General features: G+C 39.6%; 3 protein-coding genes across 13 annotated transcripts in view; 2 read left to right on the top strand and 1 right to left on the bottom strand.

The window, feature by feature from the left end:
• Positions 1-3,290, top strand: part of SLC7A6 (solute carrier family 7 member 6) — a 30,978-nt gene extending 27,688 nt beyond the window's left edge. For all 4 annotated transcript variants that reach the window (XM_082289944.1, XM_082289943.1, XM_082289941.1 and 1 more), the window contains 3 exons: positions 45-194; positions 902-1,085; positions 2,251-3,290. In XM_082289944.1, the coding sequence (XP_082146070.1) occupies positions 45-194; positions 902-1,085; positions 2,251-2,345 (429 nt within the window). In that variant the 3' untranslated portion in view covers positions 2,346-3,290. The remainder of the gene's footprint in view (positions 1-44; positions 195-901; positions 1,086-2,250) is intronic.
• Positions 3,291-3,973: 683 nt separating this feature from the next.
• Positions 3,974-9,468, bottom strand: SLC7A6OS (solute carrier family 7 member 6 opposite strand). The gene is made up of 5 exons (XM_082290063.1): positions 9,274-9,468; positions 8,110-8,484; positions 6,121-6,318; positions 5,124-5,247; positions 3,974-4,662 (listed from the first exon to the last, which is right to left on the bottom strand). The coding sequence occupies exons 1-5, from the start codon at positions 9,415-9,417 to the stop codon at positions 4,541-4,543; spliced, it is 963 nt and encodes a 320-aa protein (XP_082146189.1). The 5' UTR covers positions 9,418-9,468; the 3' UTR covers positions 3,974-4,540.
• A 58-nt stretch (positions 9,469-9,526) lies between these two features.
• The window catches only part of PRMT7 (protein arginine methyltransferase 7), a 28,185-nt gene continuing 12,710 nt past the window's right edge, over positions 9,527-25,001 (top strand). For 4 of the 8 annotated variants that reach the window (XR_014226792.1, XR_014226793.1, XR_014226795.1 and 1 more), the window contains exons 1-17: positions 9,527-9,581; positions 10,136-10,311; positions 11,077-11,113; positions 11,562-11,711; positions 12,260-12,368; positions 13,081-13,193; positions 14,336-14,577; positions 14,724-14,901; positions 15,975-16,102; positions 16,892-17,051; positions 17,466-17,549; positions 18,557-18,604; positions 19,413-19,502; positions 20,159-20,320; positions 22,698-22,772; positions 23,241-23,401; positions 24,588-24,684. Coding sequence is in view for 1 of the 8 variants with exons in the window: in XM_082290171.1 (XP_082146297.1) it covers positions 10,217-10,311; positions 11,077-11,113; positions 11,562-11,711; positions 12,260-12,368; positions 13,081-13,193; positions 14,336-14,577; positions 14,724-14,901; positions 15,975-16,102; positions 16,892-17,051; positions 17,466-17,549; positions 18,557-18,604; positions 19,413-19,502; positions 20,159-20,320; positions 22,698-22,772; positions 23,241-23,401; positions 24,588-24,684 (1,929 nt within the window). In the remaining 7 variants the exon portion in view is untranslated. Of the gene's footprint in view, positions 9,582-9,605; positions 9,751-10,057; positions 10,312-11,076; positions 11,114-11,561; positions 11,712-12,259; positions 12,369-12,478; positions 12,572-13,080; positions 13,194-14,335; positions 14,578-14,723; positions 14,902-15,974; positions 16,103-16,891; positions 17,052-17,465; positions 17,550-18,556; positions 18,605-19,412; positions 19,503-20,158; positions 20,321-22,697; positions 22,773-23,240; positions 23,402-24,587; positions 24,685-25,001 lie in introns of those variants that run through there. The other 4 variants (XR_014226796.1, XR_014226794.1, XR_014226797.1 and 1 more) reach the window with 4 other exon arrangements.

Below are 25,001 nucleotides of genomic sequence, written 5' to 3'. Positions count from 1 at the left end.
CAAACTTTTGGGTTTAGATTCTCAATCCTGTTTTTTTCTGACAGTGTTTTATGACCCTTATTTACCTGGCTGTGGAAGATGTCTTCCAGCTTATCAATTACTTCAGCTTCAGTTACTGGTTTTTTGTTGGTCTGTCTATTGCTGGGCAGTTATATCTACGTTGGAAAGAACCAGATCGGCCCCGACCTCTTAAGGTAATACTTACTACACAATTGTTTAAAATCCCTGCCTCCATATAATCTAAAAGTACTGTCTAAAATCTGGACCATACATGTTAAGTCTAAAGGTTACAAACTGATCAGAACGTAAAGCATGGTTTCCATTTGATGTTGTACCATGAAAGTTAGCTTCTCTGCTAGGTAAGAATAAGAGGTTGTTGTATCAGTATACTCTATTATTATATGCTAGTTCAATCAATATTCCTCCTGTCTGCTCACTGGGGAATGTTTCAATAGCCTAACATACTAGTTAGCCTTTTATCTAGCAGGAGAAATCTCTGATTGGGAATACTCAAGTTAAGTAACTCTGTGGACCACATTTAGCTCTGATGATATCTGATCCTCTAATAACCTTCTCATACTTTAAGTTGATACTGTACTCAAAAAAGTCAGTAATTCTTGTTTCCCAAGTGTTACTGGTTTTGTCTAAAAACACTTCATGCCCTATGCACTTTGTTTCAGCACAGCAGTTACCATACTTGATTACTTCTGAAATTTTTAGCAACAGTTCTGTTAAGAATAATTCTGCGATTTCCTTATGGTCCTAAATAGCCAAATATATGAGAGGAAGAGCAGATAATTTCACAAAGTAGATTTCAGAGAGAAAAATCTGTATCATAATGTTTGTAACTCTAGACAATGAATATTTCATTAACGTTGTGTTCTGTTTTTTCTGTCTGCAGCTGAGCTTGGCTTTCCCAATAATATTTTGTATATGCACAGTATTTCTGGTGGTAGTGCCACTCTATAGTGACTTTGTAAATTCACTGATTGGAATTGCCATTGCTTTATCTGGAATTCCATTCTTTTTCTTGGGAGTCTATCTACCTGCATCAAGGAGACCAAAATTTATAAACAAGCTTATAGGTAAGTTTCTTTGTTAGCTGGAGACAGTTAGGAAAGGGGAAAAGTAAATTGCTGACTCTCGGTCTGTTGATGGATAGGGTTGTGGTGGGCTGACCCCACCCATGTAGCCGCTGGCTCACCAGCACCCCCAGCAGCATGAGGGACAGAACAGGAAGAGCAAACGTGGAAAGACCTGTTGGTCAAGTCAAAGACAGTTTAGTAAGTGAAAAGGGAAAAAACCCTGCTGCTTTTAAGAGCAATCAATTACTAACCCATCCCACAAGCAGTGCAGTGTGCAGCCAGTCTCCAAGCAACAGCTGTATTGGAAGAGATTCCCACAGGCAAACACTTCTTGCTCAATCCGTTTCGATTGCTGAGCATGACATCAGATAGCATGAAATAGCCCTTTGCATAGTTTGGGTGGGCTGTTCTGGCCATCTTCCTGCCAAACTTCCTGCCCTTTCCCATCCTGCTGGCTGCAGGAAGAGCAGAGTAAGAGGAAAGAAAAGAAACCTTGATACTGTGCAAACGCTGTTCAGCAATAGCCAAAACATCAGAAAAAAGTCTTTATTTTAACCAAGGCTGATGACTGTAAAAAGTCTGAACATTCTTGGTAGCACAAACTGTCCAGCTTTACTGAATCAGTTACTTGAAGATGGATAGATTTTATGTCAGTAAAGGATGGAATTTTGCCTTCTGTTGAATTGCAGCAGTTAAATTACACATTTTTCTCCATCAGTGCTCTCTTGTTATTGTTACTATGTGAGACAGCCATGATCAGGGATATGGTAAGGAAGGTTTATAGCATAATCTTACCCTGAAAGCAGGATGTGCTGCTGCAGCAGTAGCATATATGTAAATATTCAGTAAATTTGTAGCTTTCCCTGTGTGCTATTAGTTTTACCTTTTTTATTCCACCAATTTTACACTCTTAATTACAGAGAAAAAAATATTTTACTTCAGTTATTAGCAGGGTGCCTAAGAAGCAAAACACCCTAGGATATCAACAGAACAGTCTAAGATACTATCTGTTAAAAATAATGAATGGGAGACAGTTATTCTATTGTTTGTTTCCCTAAAGAGAAGTGAGACTGCATTCCTGAGACCTTTCATTAGTCAGATGTGTTTTGTAATTAGAGTTGAGATAGGTGGCTGTTGTTCTAATTTATCTCCAATTTCTGTGCAGGTGCAGTTACACGAAACATGCAGCTGCTCTGCTACTGTGTTTTAACAGAGATGGACACAAATGAAGAAAAGAAGTTAGAAATCAAATCCAACTAAAGTTTAAAGCCATTAAAAGAAGCAGGAGGGAGGAAAAAGCAATTACAAAAATGAAAGGGAAGAGCTGGAACTGGAGGACAAAGGAAAACTGTTTTCGGTGGTCTTCCAGAAATGCTGAAAATGTTCTTACTTGCAGATGGATTTCAACACAGATCATGCCCATGTGTCATCCTCCTAAACTGTGGCATGTTTTCAGGGCAGGTTTTCATTGGATAATGATTACCTACTCATCACCTACACACACAAGCTGTGTGTTAATAGTGTTTCTTCTTCAGAATTGGTATGAAAATGATAAGAGCTAATGGATCAAATTAGATTTCTGCCGAACCAAGTGGTAAAGTAGTCCATTATTAAGTTAGACTAAAACCCACTTTGACTCCAAAGACCAAGTCATTTCCAGCTTAATTCTGATGGATGTTTGCATGAAATCATTTGCTGTACTATCTCAGTTCTTATCCCAGAAGACAACTGGTCACAACAAACTACTTCATTAGTTTTTCTGCCCCTAATGATAAATTAAGTTCTGCTCCATTATTTAAAGACTGAACCAACCTTTCTCCCTTTAAAGTTTTTTATTCTGTGGGCTACATGGAAATGTATCTGACTGTGGCAAGGCGTTAATCAGCAAAGCACCTTGGCACTAAAGATTTGATTAATGGTTGTTGATTTTTTGTTAACTCGTTAGTGCTTTGTCAATTTCTGTTAGGTTTTATGAAAATTCTGAAATTAAAATGTTCAGTTTGAAGCCTGTAAGCATTTGTTTCTGAACTGTTTCAGTGAACACACAGTAGCTGAGTTACCTCAGCAGTCAGAAAATTCCCTTTATAAACTTCAGTGCTGTTCACTAGAAAGTGACCATCTAAAACCTCACAGAAACCACTTAACTTTCTTTTCCATCTATAGTAGAATTTCTGTGGCAGATGCTAGATCTTGAAAGCTAAGTAGCAGGGAGGAAAACTAGAAATAAAAACAAAAGTAAAAAGTACTATTGCAGCACACATATGCTAATTCGTAGTCTTTGTAATTCCAAAGCTCTAAGCCTAAAAATCAGGATAGTTTTAATACTGAATTTTGGTGCAGCAAAAGGCAACAAGAAGCCAGCCTGTTTGTCTGGCAAAGTGAGATGTACTTCAAAAACATACCTGAGACTTTTACCTTAGTTCAGAATGTCTGTCTCAGTTGACCTGAGTTTGGCCACATGTATGGTTTTGTGCGTTTAAGTTGAACTAAATCTTGTAATTACAAGATTATGTCTGAAGCAATACATGCTTCAAAGGGTGCACCACAGTGGCATCAGTGACTTGAATAATAGTGGGGATACTTGGATTATTGCACTGCCATGTTAACCTTTCTCTGAAGCAAACAAAAAATACCTTGCCTCCACTACTTTGCCATTAACAGTGAAAACTAATTGGCCTAAGTCACTGCTGCAGCCTACAGTTCATGAATGACATCGCCCAGCTAAGAGCTAATCCCATTAGCTATTTTTTACAGACTCAAGTGCTAAAATACTTTGTGTGTCCAAACAGATACAATGGAATTGTTTTAAAGATGTACAAATGCAAGTTAAAATGGTGACCTGGGTTCAGCTGTACCAACTCCTGTGATCTTTAAATGAGTAAAGAAAACTTGGTCAAAAAAATTTTTATTTACAATTTAAATGCACATTGTTCTACTCCAACAGTAAAACTACTGGGGGAGAGTAATGGACAGGTCAAGGCATTTCATATGCTCAAATGCTTGTGAAGAAAGTCACTTGACACTTAGGAACAAATGAAGTAGAAAGCAGTAGGATAGGATGCCTTTTTCCAGGACTTCCACTTGCCATCAGGGCAGACAGATCGATCTTCTTGTGCAACCTGACACATTAGTCATGACGAGAAGGGCTGCTGCCAACAGTACCTCCATATATGTGGAGGTACATTTGCTACAGGTACAAACTCTTGGGCATGCAGCTTTGGGAAAACAAAAATAAATAAAAGGTCCCTTCAGAACCTTAATACATGCAATGGACAGAAAATTCTTTTTAAAGCACAGAGTATCTTGTGCTTGGAACAAAATTTGTGTTGTCAAGTGGCCATACTCACACCATCTGTTTAATATCCACCAGCTGAAGTTGGCTGCTCAGATAGTACATTCTCCTACAGCAGCAGACATTCACCTCTAGTATGCATTTCATCTCCCAAAACAGGCTATTAGTCAGAACCTAAATCTTCAATCTCATCGTATCCGAATTCCTGCAAAACCTCCTGTTGGTATTTGTCCCATGTTCTTCTCCTGTAACATTGGTCCTCATCACTGAAGCTCTCTTCAGAGTCTATAGAGAAAGCATAAACACTTCTAGATTATCCCTTCTTTTTACTTAAATAATTAAGTTAATCAGATGAGTTTAAGCTTCTTGAGAAACTAAGTCTGAACAACTTCCGTATGAGCTGAGGTTTGAATTGTGCTTGAAGTACTCTGGGGTAGGGCTTAAGAAGCCAGAGGCAGTGTTTCATGAGCATGTGGACCCAAGTCATGGATTCCTTCTCTAAGCAAGCAAACTTCTGCAACTGCAGCAGCCTTAATTTGGCTTCTCAATTTTGTCTTTTCAAAAACTCTCATATCTCTTTTAGTTGCAAGAAAGATAATACTCCTCTACACAGATTTCATCATTGTAAGAGCAGAATGCTACCCCAGCAGTGCTTTTTTAAGAGTTGCTTTTTTAGGGGTTGCTTTTAAAAGAGGGGATGTATACATGCACAGCAAGAAAGCAAACAGCATTTATGACAGGTGTACCTTTTTCTCCATCTTCCTCAGGTAAGAACTCATCTTCTTCAGGATAATCATTACGCCAGTTATTTTCATCATTTTCATCATCTTCATCTTCATATACTTCCTCTGGACCAGGATCATCATTTACCTGCATGTCAACACAAAACATAATGCTGAGTGTCTGTATTTATAGTGAATGTTAAGGGTTTTCATCCACCTGTGCAACACTATACAGATCAGAGAGCCAGGAGATACTTTTTGATGGCAGGCAGAATGAATTCTGCATTGACACAAGGCACACTGCAGGAGAATTTGAGCTGTCACTGCCTTCACCATAACACTTCAAATCTGCTTTAGGTGAAAAATCAGTTAAGTCACACATCTACATGTTCCACTCCAGCATTTAAATGGTAATGTCTAACTTAATCCTACTCACTTCAGCAGTGTAATAGATCAAGGAAGAGAGAAAGTAGCTTCAGGTTCCCAGTATACAAGTCTGTTGATCACAGGATCTATACAACAAAAGACTAAAGCTTACATTGAACTTCCTAACTCCACAGTCACTGAAGAACAATTTATTATGAAAAAATATCTCATATGAAGATTAAATTCAAGTCCTCAAATACTGAAAAAATTGTGTCCCCCCTTGCTCTTCTTTTAATTCAGTCATATTTACAATGACATTTTAATGGCTGCCTCCTAATCACAAGCCAGACATGAATTACTCAAGTTTACATTTGTGTGCCAAAATTTAACTGGCAGTTTGAAAGAAGAAAGATTCTTCTCATTACATGAGCACCATCTCTTTCACTTTGTCATATGATTTCCTTGGATCAAGAGTAACCTGCAGGAACACGGGACTGGCAGTTACAGAAGGCCTAACACAGAAGTCACTGAGCATACATGTAGTATCTATCTTAAAGGACCTTTCTTGGCATAGCAACTTTTAATAGCAGGACTTTAAGCATCTTTTATTTGTGACCTTTCTATTCGAGAAAGATCGTTTTTTCCACACCCTTACCCATTCATATTCTTCTCTATAGGGCTGTACAGAAAGGATATTTTCAATCCAATCAGGGGCTGATGTTTCCTTATAGTAGATGTCATAAACATACTCGTCTTCTTTGGCACCGTGTTCTTTTTTACCATCTTCAGAAACATTTAAACGCTCACGGATCATCTCTACTGCATTGCAAAGAATTGCATCTGGATCAGTCTTCTGCTGAGAAAAAATAAAAAATGCGTATTTCCACTAAAGTCATGCAAAGTCTTATTTACAGCAAACAGTTCTCTTTGTAGCTAGCCAAGGATGCCACTGAAATCTGAGACTGAAACACTTTCCTATTGGAATGCTTTTAGAATATTGGCAACCTAGAACAGAAAGACACCGAAAGTTTCCAATTATTGTAGTACTGTGCATGTTTCCCTAGTACATGATTCAGATACTAAGAGAAAACTTCTGTGACCAGGCCATTAAAAATTATTGAAGGGGATATGACAGCTCCATAGAACTGCCATTTCTGCTGACACACTGACTGAAAATACAGGTTTTAAGATGGCCTGTGCTGTGCAGAGCATTACACCTGCAGCACTGCAGAAACATGTGCAGACAGTAGTGTGGATAATATGCAAGCAGGTGACAGTACACAAAGTGTGTAGGAGAAATGATGGAAATGTGACAGGTGAACAGAAAAAGGCTGGTAGGCCCTACAGATACAGTTTTTATTTCCTTTCTTCAACATTAACACAGAAGAAATTTCTTCATGTTTTCTCCTCCCTAATAAATTATTTGCAATGTATTTGTTTCAGTGATCTGCACTTGAAGGTCTACACAGGCAGTTTTTTGCACCAATTTTTCCCTCCTAGAGCTTTTAAGAGTATTTTCCAATCCAGTGGTATCTCCTGAACTAGTTAGTTCTGAGGAGCAGCTGCAGACCTGCTGTTCATTTTCTTCTAAATACTTAAGAGAATGAAGAAGAAAGCTCACTTCTTTACTTTCAACACCTACTGCTAGTTCTAAAAAAATGTAAGAGGAAAATTCTGATACTACTTTAGTTTTGTTTTTTCTAATTAGCAGAGGGATGGATAACAGTTACCTAACAAAACTCAAATGCCTGTCTGAACTACCTGCTTAATAGAAAGTAAGTGTTCATACTAAACTTTGATGTCAAAGCCCTGAAATAACCTGTAGGAAATGCTGAAGGATTGACAGCTGGCTGGGCTTGCCCTTACCCAGTCTCTTTAAGCATTGAAGTTTTCCTCAGAGCTGTGATGGGCTGCATAAAGAAAGCATCCACATGTACTTACATACAGTGAAGGAATTACCAAAGCACAGACAGCCCTCTCACCTTCTTTCCCATGTGGCTGTGAGTCTGTAATACAAAATCTTAACAACACTCTGTATACAAGGTGACCTTACAGAGAAGGCACAACTCTGTATGCTTACAACCACGCTAGACATTGAGCACATACTCCTCCAACTGAAAACATACTGAACTCCTAGTACCAATGAAAACAGCATGTAGGGACTTAAGCAGTCTATCAAATACCTGGAGTTCTCCTAAAACAAAATATACAATAAAACTGTATATTGGAACTATAAGAAAGGAGTGTTTTTTCCTTGAGGGAATCTTGCCTACAAGTGCTGTTCCTATGCATCTGGGTAGATGAAAAGGCACTGAATTAGATTTTTCCTTTTCTAGGTAGAGAAATTAATAAAAAAAACCTCAGAGATCCACCTGACAGATGAACAGAGAACTTATACATCAGACCAGGGCAAAGAAAAAAAGGGTGGTACAAGCCCTTCCTTAAGCAGCAGCTCCACACACAGTCTGTCTCAACATTAATGCACTTAGGATCCTCATGAAACATTCCAACTTGCAGTCTAGTTAAGGCTCCTGTTAAATAGTGGAATACTTAGAGTGCAAGCAAACTCCCACAGCAGTCAGCCCATGTGTACCACTCAACAGTGATACCAAAGTACTTCAAGCACGCGAAGTTCATAGCTGACCTGTGGGTTTGCAGCCGTTACACTGGAGTCTCCCGTCTCCTCTTCTTGTACAATATCAAACAGCTGGAATTTCCCACAGCAGTCTGAACTCTTATGGACAGCACCACTCTCCTCTGGTGAAGCATCTTGCTGTGCTGCAGAGTCTGACCCGTCCCCATCGAGCGCAGCCTCGCTGTGTGTGGCAGGTGCAGCTGTTTCGGTGCAGTCGGGCCGATGGCTGGATATCACACGGTAACGGTTCTCCTTCCTTTTCACCTGCTTGGCAGAACGCAGTTCCTGAAGGATCCGCTGAGTGCTTCCCAAAGAGGGGCGCAGGCTTTGAGCTGCCTTGTCTCGTGTGATGGCATCTTTAACATACTTCTGAACTGGTTCGTTCTGAGAAAAAAGAACGAAAAGGAGAAGGAATATAATGACACCATCAAGGTAGCAAGTCATACTTCTTCCTAGAAGGGATCAAGAGCTGCAGTATCAATAAACCTAACAACATTCAAATAACTTCTACTATTACTTAAAGCAACACAACAATTACAATATTCTCTTGTTATGAGGGGAAGAAAGCAGAAGATACAGAACAAAAGTCCTTAGACTATTTCAATTTGATTTTTAAACAACCCTGTGGCACAAAATAACCCTCCAAACAAAACCACAGGCCTTTGGAAGACTGCAATGCACCTAAATTTAGGGCATAATATCCTTTATCGTGTCCTAAGAAGATCATTTTCCAAGACAGAACAGTCTTAATATAAAAGGCTGGATGGCAGATGGTAGTTATTATCCTTGTAGGGCTGAGCTTCAGCATCTCACACAGCAAAAATTCAAGCTACACTTACTGACTGTTCTGTAGTTTCCAAATGAAGAATAGTCTCTAAATACAGAAAAGCGAGTGCTGAGCAAAGCTTGTCACGGTGGCCCCTGTGTGCTGCGGCCCGTAGCTCCGGTCCTGCCCTGTCCGCGGTTGTCACAGCGCAGGAGGAGCCGCCGTGCCCTCGGCTACCGGGACAGGCCGGCGCTGCTCGGAGCTGGGCTTCTCTCCAGACCACCACATCCACAGGGGAGCCTGAGACGGCCGCAAGGAGCACCCAGAGAGAGCCGCTGCTTTCCAAACCCTTCCGGGAGCACCGGCCGGCCCACACCGCCCGACCCGGCCTGCCCCGGCCCCGGTACCTTGGAGGACACGGTCGCCACCAGCTTGAAGAGGTTGGTCTCCACGGGCTCGGCCCGGCGCCGCTTGCAGGCGAGGAGCAGCGCCTCGGCCGGCTCGGGGCCGCCGCGCTTCCGCCGCACGCGCAGCACGGCCGCGCCCGCCATGGCGCCCGCGGAAGGGGCGGGAGCGCCCGCACAGGCGGGCCGGGCCGGGCCGGGCCGGGCTGGGCTGGGCTGGGCTGGGCCGGGCCGGGCCGGGGCGGGGCGGTTCGTGCTCGGCGGCGGGGGAGTGTCCGCGCTGCTTGGGGAAGGCACACGCGGTATCCGGGGTAGGTACACGCGGCTTGCGGAGGTGCCGACCTAGGGCTCTGAGGAGGGGACGAGCCCGCGGATTCTCGGGCCCGCGGATTCTCGGGCCCGCCACGCTGGTTCCGGGCAGGGAATGGTGGAGAGTGTTCTGGCCGTTCCCCATCGCAGCTCATTCCTGAGGCGGGGAAGGTCCGGGCCTGTCCTGGTCCCGGTCCCGGCGTGGGGTTTGCGGGTCCCCCCTGAGGCAGGCTGTGGGGACTCCGGGAGAGGGGCCGCCGCCGGCCCGCTGTGCTCACTTACGGGGGTTCTTCCATGAGGATTTACTGCTGGCTTGGGTTTTTTTCTGTGTTGTGTTCTCAGGGATTAGACCTAGATGATCTTTAGGGTTCCCTTTCAGTTTAGGACTAGGTGACAGATTTTAGCTTAAAACGTCCTTACGAAAGAAGCGTAAAGCAGTCACTAGTACTTCTGGCCAAGGCAGGCGTAGTGGGGGAAATGTACAAGTATCGAGAGCTAAAGCGATGCCTGTTGTGTTTACTTAAAGTTTTATGGTTGGTTTGGATTTTTTTCACAGCCAGTATTTGGTGTATTATATTGAAGCGAAGTCAAGACTGTACATAATACATAAATAATACAATACAAGTTGAGATTGATCATGAAGACCTTTTGTGGAAGAGCTAATCCAACCACTGGTTCGATGGAGTGGTTAGAAGAGGGTGAGGACTATGACTACCACCAGGAGATTGCAAGGTATGCTTGGAAGAGTAGCTTGCTATTCCGTTAAAAGATACCAAAAAATGAGCAAATCCAACTTTTTTTTAATGATGGTTTGGGGGGGTCTGTCTTTGTAGAAGTTCCAAGGGCATGAGGTAAACAGACTGCATGTAGAATAGTCTGAATGTCAGTAAATGTGCCCAGTGGTGTACAAGGCAGAACTGTCAATGTCGAATTTTGTGAATTATTCTCCAAATAGTTTCCTTGTAAACTTTTTAAAATGTTTTCTGTGGGGCTGATCCTAATACTGATAGTGACTGAGGTGGGACAAAATGCATTGACTAAATTTCTTTTAAATGCCAGTGCAAAATATAACTGCCAGTTGTCTGTTCCTGTTCTGCCTTTTAAAGAGCTTAGTGTAACAGCCAGAGAATGTGGGAAGATAAATTTTGGGGTATGTTTGAGTAGTGCAACCCGTGAAGAAGGGGGAACCAAAGAAGTTTAAGTCTTAATAAAAAATGATAGGTCATTAGTAGTCTGTCTTTCATTGCTCTGTATAACTCTACATCTGTCTCAGGTGCTACTTCACAGCTGTTTGTCCATAGGTCTGTGCCTTGGGCCCGTTATGTGGAGAGGATTTGTGCCAGTGGTTCATGAGTTCATTTATATGCTGATGGCCAGATCACTGAAATTACATTATCCCTTAGATTTGAGAAACACTTCAGATCCTCAAAACATATGTCAGTTTTTTGTGCATGTATGCAGAATGGAGTATTTTAACTGGAATATCTTTTATTGCAGGTCACGCTATGCAGATATGCTTCATGATAAGGACAGAGTAAGTATAGAGGCAAAACCCTGTTGAATGGTGGGAAAAGAGCCATTTCATTTCTCTTGAATAGCTGTCACTGATTGTTATATAGGTTTTTCTGAAAGATTAAATGATGACATTTTTGTACTCTCTAAGGTACCAGACCTGCTCTTAGATCAACAGATGCCCTCTTATATCTTACTTTAGTGTTCTGTTGTTTACTGCAGAACATTTTTATATTCGGTAGCCGATTTTGCTGTTCTTTGTTTGACATTTTTGACAGAGAGCTCATTAGATGAAATTTCAAAGGCTGTAAAAGTGGAATTATTATTCCATCAGTAATCTTTTGAAAGACTATTGTGGTGCCTCCACAGTAGGCCTCTCTCTGGTTATAAATTCACAGTCAGAGAATGCAAGATGTCTTTAAAAGCATAAATGGGTAAAAGGTTGCTGATTTTTTTTGTCTTCTCCGCAGAATGTGAAATACTACCAAGGTATTCGTGCTGCAGTGAGCAGGGTTAAAGAGAGAGGTGAGAAAGCAATTGTGCTGGATATAGGGACAGGCACAGGACTCCTGTCCATGATGGCAGCTTCGGCCGGGGCAGATTTCTGCTATGCAGTTGAGGTGAGCATTTGTTAGGAGTTGCACATATTCAACACATTCTTTGTGATGCTCTTATTTTCAGACTATCTCTCTTATTTTTGTTCTGAAGGAAACAGAAATTCTCTTCACAATTGCACTGTTAATAAAAGCAGGGTTTTGGCCTATTTCAGTGACTATCTCAGTGCTGGTTGTTTTGGTTTCATTGACAGTGTCTTCAGCACCTGTAAGTCTCTGGGGGCTTCTGTTGATGTATGTGTATATATTTTTATTTTTACAAAGAAATTAGTTTGTTTAATGTAAATGCTACAATATTAATATGTATTCTTGTGTTTCAAAAGTTAAATTGGAGTAGCTTTTGGAGGCAACTGATACTCTGTAACAGTGGAGGTCTGAATTTTTCAAGTGAAGCTCGTTGCCTTGTTTCATGGTAGTGGACTTCAAACATAGGAGAAGATACAGAGGATGTTAATTTTTTTCAGAACTAGATATATTGCATTTTGTGTTGGTGCCCTTCCATTTTTGAAAGCTGACATGAGGGTACCATTTTGTTACACTCTTGCTGTTCACAGGTGTTCAAGCCTATGGCTAATGCTGCTGTGAAGATAGTGGAGAAAAATGGTTTTTCTGACAAGATCAAAGTAATCAACAAGCATTCCACTGAAGTCACAGTTGGCCCAGGTGAGAAAAATAGGCTAGGCTTAAAAAAAAATGGCAAGTACCTGAAAATTATGAAGAAATATGTCTTACTCTTATTCCTCATATATTTTTAATTAAAACAAGTACTTCGAGAGCACTGAGGGAGCTGGGGGTGCTCAGCTTGGAGAAGAGGAGAATCAGGGGGAGACCTTATCTCTACAACTGCCTGAAAAGGTTGTAGCCAGGTGAGGGTTGGCTTCTTCTCCTGGGTGACAAGTGACAGGATGACAGGAAATGGCCTCAGGTTGTGCCAGGGAAGGTTTAGGTGGGAAATTAGGAAAAATTTTTTCACAGGAAGGGTTGTGAAACATTGAAGACTGCCCAGGGAAAGGATGGAGTCACCATCCCTGGAAGTGTTCAAAAACTTGTGGATATGGCACTTGAGGACATGGTTTAGTGGTGGACATGGGGATGGTGCTGGGTTGGTGGTTGGACTTGGTCTTAAAGGTCTTTTCCACCTTAAGGATTCTGTGATACTTTACACTCCAGAAAGTAACGCTGGAAATCTACTTTGAAAGAGAGTGTTCTGGTAATATCTCAGTATCCATTTGCATTTCAAATGGAAAATAATATCCAGTCTTCAGCAGACTCTCTGACAGGAATAATTTTTTTAATTACTTGTGTATTCACATAGCATTTTCTTGAAAGACTTACATAAAGGCTTAACATTACAATATTAATTTGTGTCTTTTAGATGGAGATATGCAGTGTCGGGCAAACATCCTGGTAACAGAATTATTTGATACAGAGCTGATAGGAGAAGGAGCTTTACCAACCTATGAGCACGCACACAAATACCTTGTACAGGTAAGAAAACAGAAAGTATGTCACATCTACCAGTAGAGAAATTCTTCTGCTTTTTCTTGAAGTAGGATAGAGATTATACAGAACTTAGGCTTCTGTATCCTTTGGTAAATACACCATTAGCTCTGCTAGTAAATCACAGGCTCTGAAATAACACCTGGTTGCTTTGTGTTGAAACCAATAACTTGCTGGTTAACCAGTGTCTTTCAGAAAGGCATCCAGTTCTGATTTGAAGCTCTCCTTAATAACATCTTTGTTCCAAGATGTTTTAAAAAATTAAATTCTCCTAAATTTGATGAACTTTACCTCCCAGGCATTGGTTCATTTTTGGTTGTTTTTTCCTATTGTGCTCTTACTACTCCTTATGCATTTTGCATGTGAAAATATTTTAAACACTGTATTTAAATCAGTACGGGTTTTTTTGAACATATGATCTACAGGTATAATTTTTAGGGCTTTCTCTTCTACATTTTCTTATATTTTCCCTTCATTAAAATGTGGATGGCAAAACTTTATTTAGGTTTCCAGGTTTCCTTTCACCAGTTTAAAAGACACTTTATAAACATAGTAGCACTCCATAACTTTGTACTGCTCTCCATATATAATTCCAAATTACAATTAGTCTTTTTTTCTGTAAAAGCATTGTTTTTGGACTTCATGGTTGGCTCTTAGTTCATTGTGGGATTTTTAGGACAACTTGTATGTTTTCTACTCTTTAAACATGGATACAAAGTTGTCCTTGCATAAATTATTTTTCTTATTTTCTCATTGCAATCACCAACTCTTTTTTTATTGTTGATAGCTTACTAGATTTCTGCCTTGAGAAGCCCAAGATAAATCTCTTATTTCAGAATGAGAGTGGAAATGCAAGTTTAACTGAGGCTAGTGAACTGATAATGTATGGTTAATGAAGTAATCTGGCCTTGCTGAACCACACTGAACAGGACAGATACGTATATTTTATTTCACAGAGAGATAAATTGCTCTGATGTTACAAAAGTCTCCAAAATAATTTGTATTTTAGATTTTGAAGCTCCCAGTCCAACTTTCCTTTAAGTGGGCTTGCATTTCAATTGATTTAATTTTCACTCATGTTAATAAGTCAAACTTACTGAATGTTTTTACCCTTTGTTTTGAACACTCAGGAAGGATGTGAGGCAGTGCCTCACAGGGCAACAGTGTATGTCCAGTTAGTGGAATCCAAAAGAATGTGGTCCTGGAAGAAACTGTTTCCTGTTCATGTTGAAGCAGAGGATGGTGAAAAAATTCTTGTTCCCCCTTCAGAAATGGAGAACTGTCCAGGTGTTCCTTCTGTTTGTGATATCCAACTGAACCAGATGCCTTTAAGTGACTTCACTACCCTTAGTGATGTGGTGGCAATGTTCAGGTAAAGGAGATACTGTTTTGTTCAGAACAAAGTTACCCTGTTACACCTTTCATATGAGCTGTGCATTCAGCTTAAGAAGCTGGTGGGAATTTCTGAAGAATGCTGAACTATTTCTTTTTACGATTTTCATGCTTCTCTCTCTGCAGTGTGGATTTCAGTAAGCCAGTACAGAGTGCTTCTACCTATTATAGAGTGCAGCTGGAGCCTGTGAAATCTGGCAAGGCACAAATTGTCCTTTCCTGGTGGGATATTGACATGGACCCCTCTGGGATGATAAACTGTACAATGGCTCCCTACTGGGTAAAACCCACTTCTGCTTTGCAGGTAAAATACTGAGCCTTCAGATACCATTGTCAGATGACTGAGCAACTCTTCTGAGTACTGGGGGGTTTAAGCAGCTCTGCCTTAAATTGCTTAGGAACTTTGCTAATGTTTAAAGTATTTGAAGATGCTAAATAAGCAAACTGTAGAAATTTTAGCTATGGTATGTGCCCGTTTGAGGTTTTCTTTAATATTAAAGAGTAATTTTTATGTAACACTTAGAGACCAAAGCTGACTTCCAGGTACTGTTATTTCTTTTACTTTCAAGAAATAAAGGTTTCTGTATCTTTTTCCTTAACTAGTCTTTATCCCTGGTTAAAATATTAGTCTGTGGTTTGCTTCCATGTAGTTCTTCTATTAAATTTCCAAATAAGTGTTATGTTTATGGTAGTGTGTTTATATGCTCATAAAAAAAAGAGGCTGGTATAGGAAAATGCTGGATTGATATGGATATTTAGAGAAACCCTATCACTATTAAGTCAGATTCCTGTGGTTTTGTGTGAATGTATTTACTAGTAGGATGAATTTAGTAAAAAAATAAGTTACAAAATTATTGATTGTCTACACTTACGTTTGAGAATGATAATTTCAAATATTAAACTTGGAGGTGTTCAGTCAGCTTAGAATGACTGTTCAGCATGGGATACTTGCAGTGCAAAAACCAGCTTTTTGAAACACAAAAGAGTTGTGCTGTGACCAGAGTGACACTAAGTGATGTAATTCTAGGTGCATGAGGCTGTCAGCAATTCAATACAAGTTTCTAACAAGTGAACTGTGGAGGTGGAACAGCACTAATAAATGCAAAGCAATTTTGGATTGTTTTTAATTTTGTTGAAATAGAAGCTTGGCTAGTGAGCAAGCCAGTGGTCTCAGGCTTATTGTGTTGCAAGAAATCAATATTATTCAACATGTAATAGTGGTATTTATTCAGCCTTGCTAACTTGAATGAGATTCTTAATAGTGCATTTTCAAAGTTGTGCCTATTCTCCCTAATTGATTTCCTGCTATTTGTTTACTTTCCATTTGCTATTTATGAGCGAGTTCCTAAGGTTTTGTATATATATAACCCTTTTCAGTGGAGAGATCACTGGATGCAGTGTGTTTATTTTCTTCCAAATGAGGAGCCAGTTCTGCAGGGTGAGAAGTTGTACCTGACTGCCTGTCGTGATGAGTACTCTGTGTGGTACAACCTGCAGAAAGCCAGGTAACAATCTGTTTGTGAAAAAGGCTGCTGTACTACTCCTAGCTGGAGTATTTGCTGCTCTTAGGGCATCTAGTTTTGTAGAAGAGCAATACAAGAACCCAAGGACTAGAAAAATATTAAAGGCTGCTTCATGGGCAATACACAGGTGGAAAATACACATTATGCATAAAAATACAGTTGGACTGCAAGCTCCTGCCTTGTACCTGGTTGCATTCTGTGACAAAGAAACATAAAACACTAATGGTTGATTCCTGGAAATCCTAAAATAACAGCTCAGCTGAGGTGGCACATAGGTAAAGCAGTGAAATAATTGCCATTGTGTTTCCTTTTTCTATTTTCCTAGTCAGCACTGTCTTTTAGAGATTACTGCTTTCTGCTCAGATTAAAAAGAGCTTAATCATGTTGGTTGTGATGACAATAGTAGCTAACATTTTTAAAAAACAGTGCTAGCTTTAAAATGTCTGAATTTGCTGTGCCTTTTAAAATTAGGAATCCAAACAAATAACTGTTTGCTGAAAGAGCAAAGCCTTAAGTACCTAACCATCACAGTGGGAAAATGGGGATGGTTCTTGATTTTGTCTTTTAAAGAAGGTGAAAATTCTTTTTGGCCTCTCTTCATTTGGAAATGCAGAGTTACAAAAATGTCTCTGGAGAACCAGTAACTTCGAAAAAGTGACAGCAGAGTTCATATGCTTTAATGTGCATATCAGCCAAAATGCATACATGTGCCTGTTTGCAAAAACCATGTTACTGATGCTGTAGTTAATATTTCATTGAAATTTTCTACAGAGAAGGGGAAAATAAAGCAGATGAAGAGGAGCATAAAGCAGATGTTTGCGTGGAGAGTCCTGTCTGTAGGTGTCGTGCTCATCTGCTTTGGAACAGAGCCCGCTTTGGGGAGCTGAATGATCAGAACCGAACACGCCAATACATCAAGGCCTTGAGGAAAGTGAGTGCTTGTTGCCTGCAGGTTTTATTGGCTTCTCTGATGGATGCACGTAATGTTAATTTGCAGTAATTCTTTATGGAATTTGTTTGTCCCCTGCAAAGGACTTTGCTCACAAAGTATATTTCTTATCCATCAGCAGATGTAAGTTATACTTTTGTCTTGAAAACTCTAATTACATTTTTAAATGGTAAGCAGCCATTTTTGCATAGAGTTTATAGCAGTTCTGTGTGTTTGTTACATGTAGTATTGGTAGTTGAATGAAGACATCTAATACATTTTTGAGCAAACTTTTTCAGACCTAAGTCAATGGCATTAAATGAGAATTTTTTACCATTATTTGATATGAAAGTGTATAAAGTACGGAAAACTTTTCCCTATGGAATAAGAATCACAATGACTATTTGTTTTCTGTAGGTTCTGAAAACAGATAGTGTTTGCCTTTGTATCAGTGATGGCAGTCCGCTGCCTGTGCTGGCTCACTGTCTTGGAGCAAAGCAGGTACAGTACTTCATCCTGTTTTTCAGATCTTGGCATTTTAGTTGGTATTTTTCTCTTATGTAATTCATTTCCAACTCATTATTTAACTATTTCCAGTGCCCCATCAGGGATAAGTGAGGAATAGGCTCACACTGTGTTGAAGGGGAGGTTAAATTCATCTCTGATCAAGCTGAAGTCTAGGAAGATAAATAATTACCAGATTTGACATTTGCCGATGTGTAGTTTTGAAGGAAAGTGCTGCTTCCTGTTTGCCATCTTCTGTCTTGTCCTTTTGGAAACACTCTTTCTGTGGACCTTAATGTCTGGCAAGGTTTTCTTCTTCTTTAATGTACCATAATTACATTTATTATTTGGTCTTGAGTGGAAGAGCTGTAAAAGCAAAGTAGGAAGCAGTAAGAATACTGGGTCTGTGTGTAACTGAGAGCTGAGAGCTTCCTGGCTGTCTCACATATATAAATTCCCTACTTGATGTCACGAGGCTCTTTAAACTAAAATCTGTTAGTGTTGAACTGAATATTTGGGAATGTGTAATGTAATACAATCTGCAGGAATGTAGTATATTGCTTAACTATTCACCAATTTTGGATAAAAACGAATGTTTTCTCTTACTGCAGAAAGCTTCTTAGCACTTTCCAGCTGACACAGTCTGGTCATGTTAAGCAGTATTTACGATTTGACACACTGGCAATATGCTTGCATTAGTTCATGAGTAAATATGTGCTTAGAACAAATGTTAATATGCTGTGTGCAACTTAAAAATGGAAAAGAAATATTTGCATTCTGATGAGTTTTTTTCTGGTATAGCTGTGAAAACAGAATTATTTAGCCTGTGGTTTGGAGGGGTGTTTCATTGTTAAAAATGTTTATTATAGTGGGCTGTGGAATAGGTGCATAGTTCTTATGAACTGTGTTCACTAGGGCATCGAAATGTTCCTTCATTCTTCAGTTACATATTCTTTTAATTAAAAACTATAAAGCTAGTTTGACTAACTGTGTATTTTCATTAGGTGTTTACGTTAGAAAACTCTGGTGTGTCCTGTTCTGTCATGGAAAAAGTGAGTATTCCATTTACTTTTAAAGCTGGATCTCTCCTGCAGATGCCTCTTGGCTTGTCTCCTTGAGCTGCTGCTCTGCTGCTGCCTTTGCCTTGGTGATAAAGGCCAGGCTGTTTGTTTCTGAGGATCAGTGAGAGCATCCCACAGCCTGCACCAGTCTTATGTGGCAAGCAGCATCCAGCAGTTGTCTTCCAGCTGAGACAAGTTGGGGATGCCTGCTCTGCTGTTGTCTCTGCCTTGGGGAAGGGCAGGGGAGGCTCTGCCAGCAGAGTGGAGGCTGTTCAGGAGAGGCAGCTGGTGCCTAAGAAGTGTCTGGAAGCAGCTTCCTGAAGTTATCATATGGCTGTGGCTCCTTTAGTTGACACTGTATTTGAAAGAGGTCTGGCTCAGCCTGCAGCTCAGGAGTGCAAAACCAGGAATGGTGGGCAAATGAGGACCCGAAGCTGGTCTCAAAGAGAAGCCAAATATGCAGTGTATTCATAGCTGAAGTGATTCTTACTTTTCTTGGTTATCCTTCTCATATGCTTCAAAGTATAAATGAATGGAGGTGAGGAATCTGCCTTCTAACGTAGGTAATTGAAGGACTATGGAGGGCATGTGCTTCAGTTCCCTGGGTGTGACATGTTGGCTCTTTGTGCATACAGCCTTGAACCATAGACTTGTATCATCCTCACGAGTTATGGCAGGAAGTTATATTAAAATTTCTTCTGGCTACTGGGGGTTTTTTCTAATTTATTTTCAATAAAATTATTATTTTGGTCTCAACTGTGGCTTTTGATAAAGACAGTGTGCTACTTTTTGATTTTAGTTTTTTAAAGCAAATCATCTTGAAGATAAAATTAAAATAATAGAAGCACGTCCTGAGTTGCTGAAGCCTTCTCATTTGGAAGATAAAAAGGTATGTTACAGTTGCTCAGTGTACTGAATTTCAGGGGGTCAGTAGGGAGCAGGAAGTAAAAATGAATCTTGCTTTCCTGCTGTGCCACCACAATGAATCCTGTTATATCCCAGTTCACATAAAATGTCATGAGTAAATGGTTCACACCATGTGCAGCTAAAACTACAGGAGACTAAAGATTGTGGGAGGGTTGTTGCTTTGTTTCTGAAGGGTCTGACTTTCCCTGCTGCATAATTGCACCAGTTGTTAAGGCAGTTTAACTGGTTTAACTGCATGTGTTCTACAAGGCTGTAGCTCTTTCACAGCTCTTTCACTCGAGAAGATTGCAATCTATTTGGAAGTAATAACCTACTTTAAAACTTCAGAATTATATCACTCATTTCAAAGCCTTCCAAACTCAAACTGCAGTATTTTCTCACAAACTTTGTTGTGGGAAAATTCAATTTAAAATGTGGTAACTAAACCCAGAAAACAATGTCCAGTGTGCTGTATGTGCAGTATACAGTAATTAAATCCCTAGGGAGCAATAGAAGTTTTTATCTAGATGATTTCACTTAATATATTGCACTGGCAGTTATTGGAAGATCTAAACAGCCTGTGTTGTGAGTTGTTGTGCTTTATGACAATGATTTTTATGTCTTCCTTTCTTTGACAAGATTTCTGTCCTTGTGGGAGAGCCGTTTTTCACTACAAGTTTGTTGCCGTGGCATAACCTGTATTTCTGGTATGCCAGGACAGCTGTGAGCACTCACCTTGCCAGCAATGTCACTGTGCTACCTCAGTCTGCTTCTTTGCACATGATGATTGTGGAGTTCCAGGTGAGATTGTTTAGATATTTACACAAATCCACTTAAAACTGAGTATGCTTTCAGGACTTTTAAATGACTACTTTATTGCATCTTAATACCGTCCAATATGTTTCGTACTTACCAGCTGAGAAAAGAATATTTGATATCTTGAAAGTGAATGTTGTTGTTTCAGTCATCTCTTGTCAGCAAATCAACTAAAGTAATTTTGCCATTTAAAATGAAAGGGCTGCATGTTTTAAAATATTTATTTGGAGAGTGCTGAAGCATGTGACAGTTGTGGTTATTTATAAAATTTCATATGTTATTATATATACTATATATAAATATATGTATCAAGTCGATATTGTGCAGCATACCATTTTTTGAAACAAGGCTTTATAAGACTGTAGGCAGGATTCTCAATTGTATGGGGGTTTCTTTTCAACTGCTTAAGGCTGTGCACAGCTCTGAATATGAGCACATCTTAAAAATACTTTGAAAAGTCATATTTCAGATACTGTACAAAGTTACAAACTTACTTTTTTCCGTTATTAAGGACTTTGTACCTAAAGATTGTGAAGTGCTTACCTACAGTGACAATGGAAATTAGTGAAGTACTTTCATCATTAGTATGTAAAGTCCAATAGCTTAAGTGAGGGAACTCTGTAGTCCAGCGTTGTGTAAATAAATATACATATCTTTAAGTAAAACTCCTATAATCTAATGAATTTTCACATTAAAAAAAACAGCCTTCAGTTTATCTGTTAACAATGCCTGGTCTTTTTTGTCGTCTTTTCTCCCCTCTGGCTCACCAGCTGTGTAGTTTTTGTGTCTGAGCCTTCTCTCCCTTAAGTTTCCTTATTCGAATGCCCTTTAACCTTGTTCTCTTACTTCTGCTTTTGATTTGTGCATGTGAAAACGGGGTTTTTCTTTATCCCTCTGGGACTAATCAGCTGTGATGCACATTTTTTCAGTTTTCTGCAAAAATGTAGAGAGTTTAAGTATATACTGAGTAAATAATGTAAATCTGAATTCTGTAATAGGGAGCAGATACTTAGACTAATCAACAGTAATCAGATTGAGATAAGCAGTAAATTCTAATTCTGTGCTCTCTTATCTAGAGGATTTAGTTCCCTAGACCTCAAAGCATTTTGTAAGGAAGTAAGCATTATTCTCTCCATGGTCTGGATGAGGAAACCAAAGCATGCAGTGACTACTGAAGATTATTCAGCAGTCTAGTAGCAGAATGTAGAGTAACATTCGTGTCACCTAAGCCTCAGTTTTACATTTCCATATACAGGGTTTGTTCAGAGATGATTCCACATAAACATTTTGATAGAACATTTAACTTGTATTTTGTTCCCTTAAGCTATCCCCAAAGCTGATGCTTTAATTTTATATTTTCTTCTTTGTTCAGTGGTGAATCTAGACTCAAAGACTGGAATCTGTGGGATTTTAAAAATAACCTCTGCATTTACCAGTTCTTGGTTAGAGGGAATAGACACAGTGTTGCAAGGTCTCCTGCAGAACAGAGTCTGTGGGCTGTTCTGTCTTCTCAGAATGGATATGTCGTCATGGTTAAGCAATTAGCAAAACCTGGATCCAGGAGAAACAATTTGATGATTACTTCAGTTATAAACTTGTTTCATCCATAATTGCATTTAGGGAGCAGGGTGCTGCCTGTCTGTTTTGATAGTTCTGCTGGGTGTACCATTCACTCTTAGAGAGTCACTCTAGTTCATGCTGTATTCAGGCAGAAGTTACAAAGGTATTTGTTTAAATGTACAGTAGTCCTGCTGCCAACTTGTAAAGCAGGAACATTTGAGAGTAAGTGCAACAATGAACAGGTAATAAAAAGTGTATATACCTATAGTTAGTGAATTGTCATGTTAAGAGACCATTAATGAGGTCTAAGAAAAGGCAAATGTTGAACTGAATCATTGTCTGTCCAGTGGGTTGCTAAAGTCAATGAGAGGCATGGTGTGAAGTGGCTAAAATGGTCTCACTCCACCTTGGGGGGCTGATGGGAAGTGTGGTTCTCTGGTAGGCTCTGAGATGTTTGATACTGCTGGGAGCACTTACCTGTGCTGGACAGTGAAAGTGGAGGTGCTGTAAGGGTTAGATCTTGGTAAATCCATACCTGCTCTAAAATAAACTACCCACAGAGATTTGAAGAAATGTTCTTTAGAGGAGTTGAAAACAGTGATCAAGGAATTAACCGACTTCAAAAAATCTTTTCCCAGAATTATCTTCTGATTCTTGTGGTAGTTGTAATGGTTTAGGAATATATACACAGTAAAAAGTCTATATCTGGCTTGCTATCAAATGTCTAAGCTACAGCTAAAATTATTTCAAGATTTCCTGTTTCCTTTAATAAAGCCAAACAAAATCCTGTTTTCATTTGTAGGACTTATGGAGAATCCGGAGTCCATGTGGCATCTGTGAAGGTTTTGATGTCCAGACTATGGATGATATGATTAAAGTAAGAAAAATAGTTTCAGCACAAGTCCCAGGAAAACAAAAATTCAGTTTGACTTAATAAAGCATTTAGTGACTGTTGAAAAACTTGTGCATTAGGCAGCACCCCATTGTTTGAGATTTCTGTCAGTTTCTAGAGCTGTGCTGTCAATATCCATATTTGTGTTAGCCATTGAGATTATTTTTACAGTAATTGTGGAGGAGTACAGGAATTCGTCTTGAGGGAGAAGAAAATGTCAGTGCATTGTGTTTTGAAAGTGCCCGTTTCTATTTCAGGGATCAGGGCCCCAATCACAGCATTTGGTTTCACACATGTAGGACATTTTTTCCCTTGTGCCTGAGAAGTGCAGTCCTGCCCTCTTGAAGCTTTATTGCTTAAATACTCTGAGTTCAGGACCCATAATTAACTTAAAAACACAGACTCTTTGCATTTCTATCATTTTCAGTTCATTTTATTCTTTCCTTTCTTCAGGATTCTCTGAATTTTAGGGAATCCAGGGAAGCAGAACCTCACCCGCTGTGGGAGTATCCTTGCAAGTCACTCTCAGACCCACAGGAAGTTTTGACATTTGACTTCACAAAGACTGTACCACAACACTGTCTCAGCACCGAGGGCTCTGTAAAACTCTTACGGTCAGTTTTCTCAGTGCAATAAATATTCTTGTCATCATCCATTTTTCTACCAGGAGGTAGAGTTCCAGCTCTTTAGAGGAGTTGAGTTTAGAGCTCTTTTAAGTGTAATACACTTAACTGGTGCAAATGTGCTTGGCAGTTTTTAATAACATGACCTAAGGTTCTGGAAGTTGCTCTGACGCAGACTTTCTGTGGCTATTCACAATAGGCTATAACAATAATACAATAATATTAGATATTATCAGATTGGATAATATGCCTCTGTTTAAAAAAAATTAACATTTTACTAGCTGTCACTGTGATTTATTATTTAAATAGATTAATTTATAGTTAAGAGAAAATAAAGCATTATCTGGATGTTTTTAATCTTCCCGTTTGTTGCCCATTGCTGAGTTCTTGCAGAAAAAGCTCCTGCGTAGCTTGTCAGATTATTGTGTTTAATAATGAATGAATTACTATGTTTAGTAGCTTTAAAATGACTGTTTTAATAGCTTTTAATGTATATGCTATTCTTCCTTCTAACTATAATCCTGGCAATCTTTATATTTGTCACATCTTCTGAGATACTTTCCACTCTTAACTGTGGACTGTGCTTAAATCTGTTCAAACTTGAAATGCTGTTAAGAATTAAAAACCCAAGAAAGTTTTATTTTATAACTATCTGGAGCTTACATAGCTCAAACACTGCTGTGTTTCTCATTAAACAAAATTCAAGCTTTTATAGACTCCAGAGCCATCTGCATGGGGTTTCTGTGCCTTTGCAGCAGTTGTGTTTACAGGCAGCACACTGGCATGACCTCTGCCCCTTGTGGAGCGGGCACATGAAGTGACATGGTGTGTGTGGTAAATATTTCCTCTAAATTCAGAGTCAATAGAAACTGGGGTCTCTGAAGGAAGTTCTCAGCGTATGCTGTGTAATTTATGCCATGTTATTCAGTGCTGGTTAAGTGCTTATGCTGCTGAGCAGATGTAGTTATGACATGTTCTCCTCCATGCCTTTTTTAGATCTCATATCTGCAAATACTTTAGAAGTTGCTGGCCCCAATTACCAACTCAGTCAGCTGTTCAGCTTACTTTCAAGGAAAGAGTTGTTCATGCTCTTACAGCTCTCACTTAAACACTAGTGCAGTGTTTAAGCTGCCAGGATTATGTACAGTAACAGGTTTTATCCTGCTCCTCTCCCCAGGAAAGGCAAGAGCCATGGAGCAGTTCTGTGGATGGAATATCACCTTGCTGCTGATATCTCCGTTAGTACAGGACTGATGCAAATGTCAAATGAAAAGGTATATCTTCAATCGAATTTATTATGTCAAAGTCTGTGTGTTTGCAGCGGGTCTCTGTTGGCCATGCTTGGATTATGTAGTGCCCCTTGTTGCTCTGTTTGAATACTGTGTAGTCAGAATTAGTAAAAATACCTGTTCATGTTTTAGTGGGGAGCAGGAGATGTACCCTAAAATCGGAGTCTGATTTACATCCAAATGCTCCCTAGTTTGGAATCAAATTCAGAATTTAAATGGGATGCTAGGTCAAAGTAGAGTTTTTTCATACAAATAACCTCATCTCAGTTTAACAAAAGCAAAAATTTGGAGGGTAAGGAGTA

The sequence above is a fragment of the Coloeus monedula genome, assembly GCF_965178545.1.
Source record: "Coloeus monedula genome assembly, chromosome: 13".
Taxonomy (NCBI): Eukaryota; Metazoa; Chordata; class Aves; order Passeriformes; family Corvidae; genus Coloeus; species Coloeus monedula.
The sequence above is the reverse complement of the archived record's forward strand: the minus strand, read 5'-3'. Positions and strand labels throughout refer to the sequence as shown.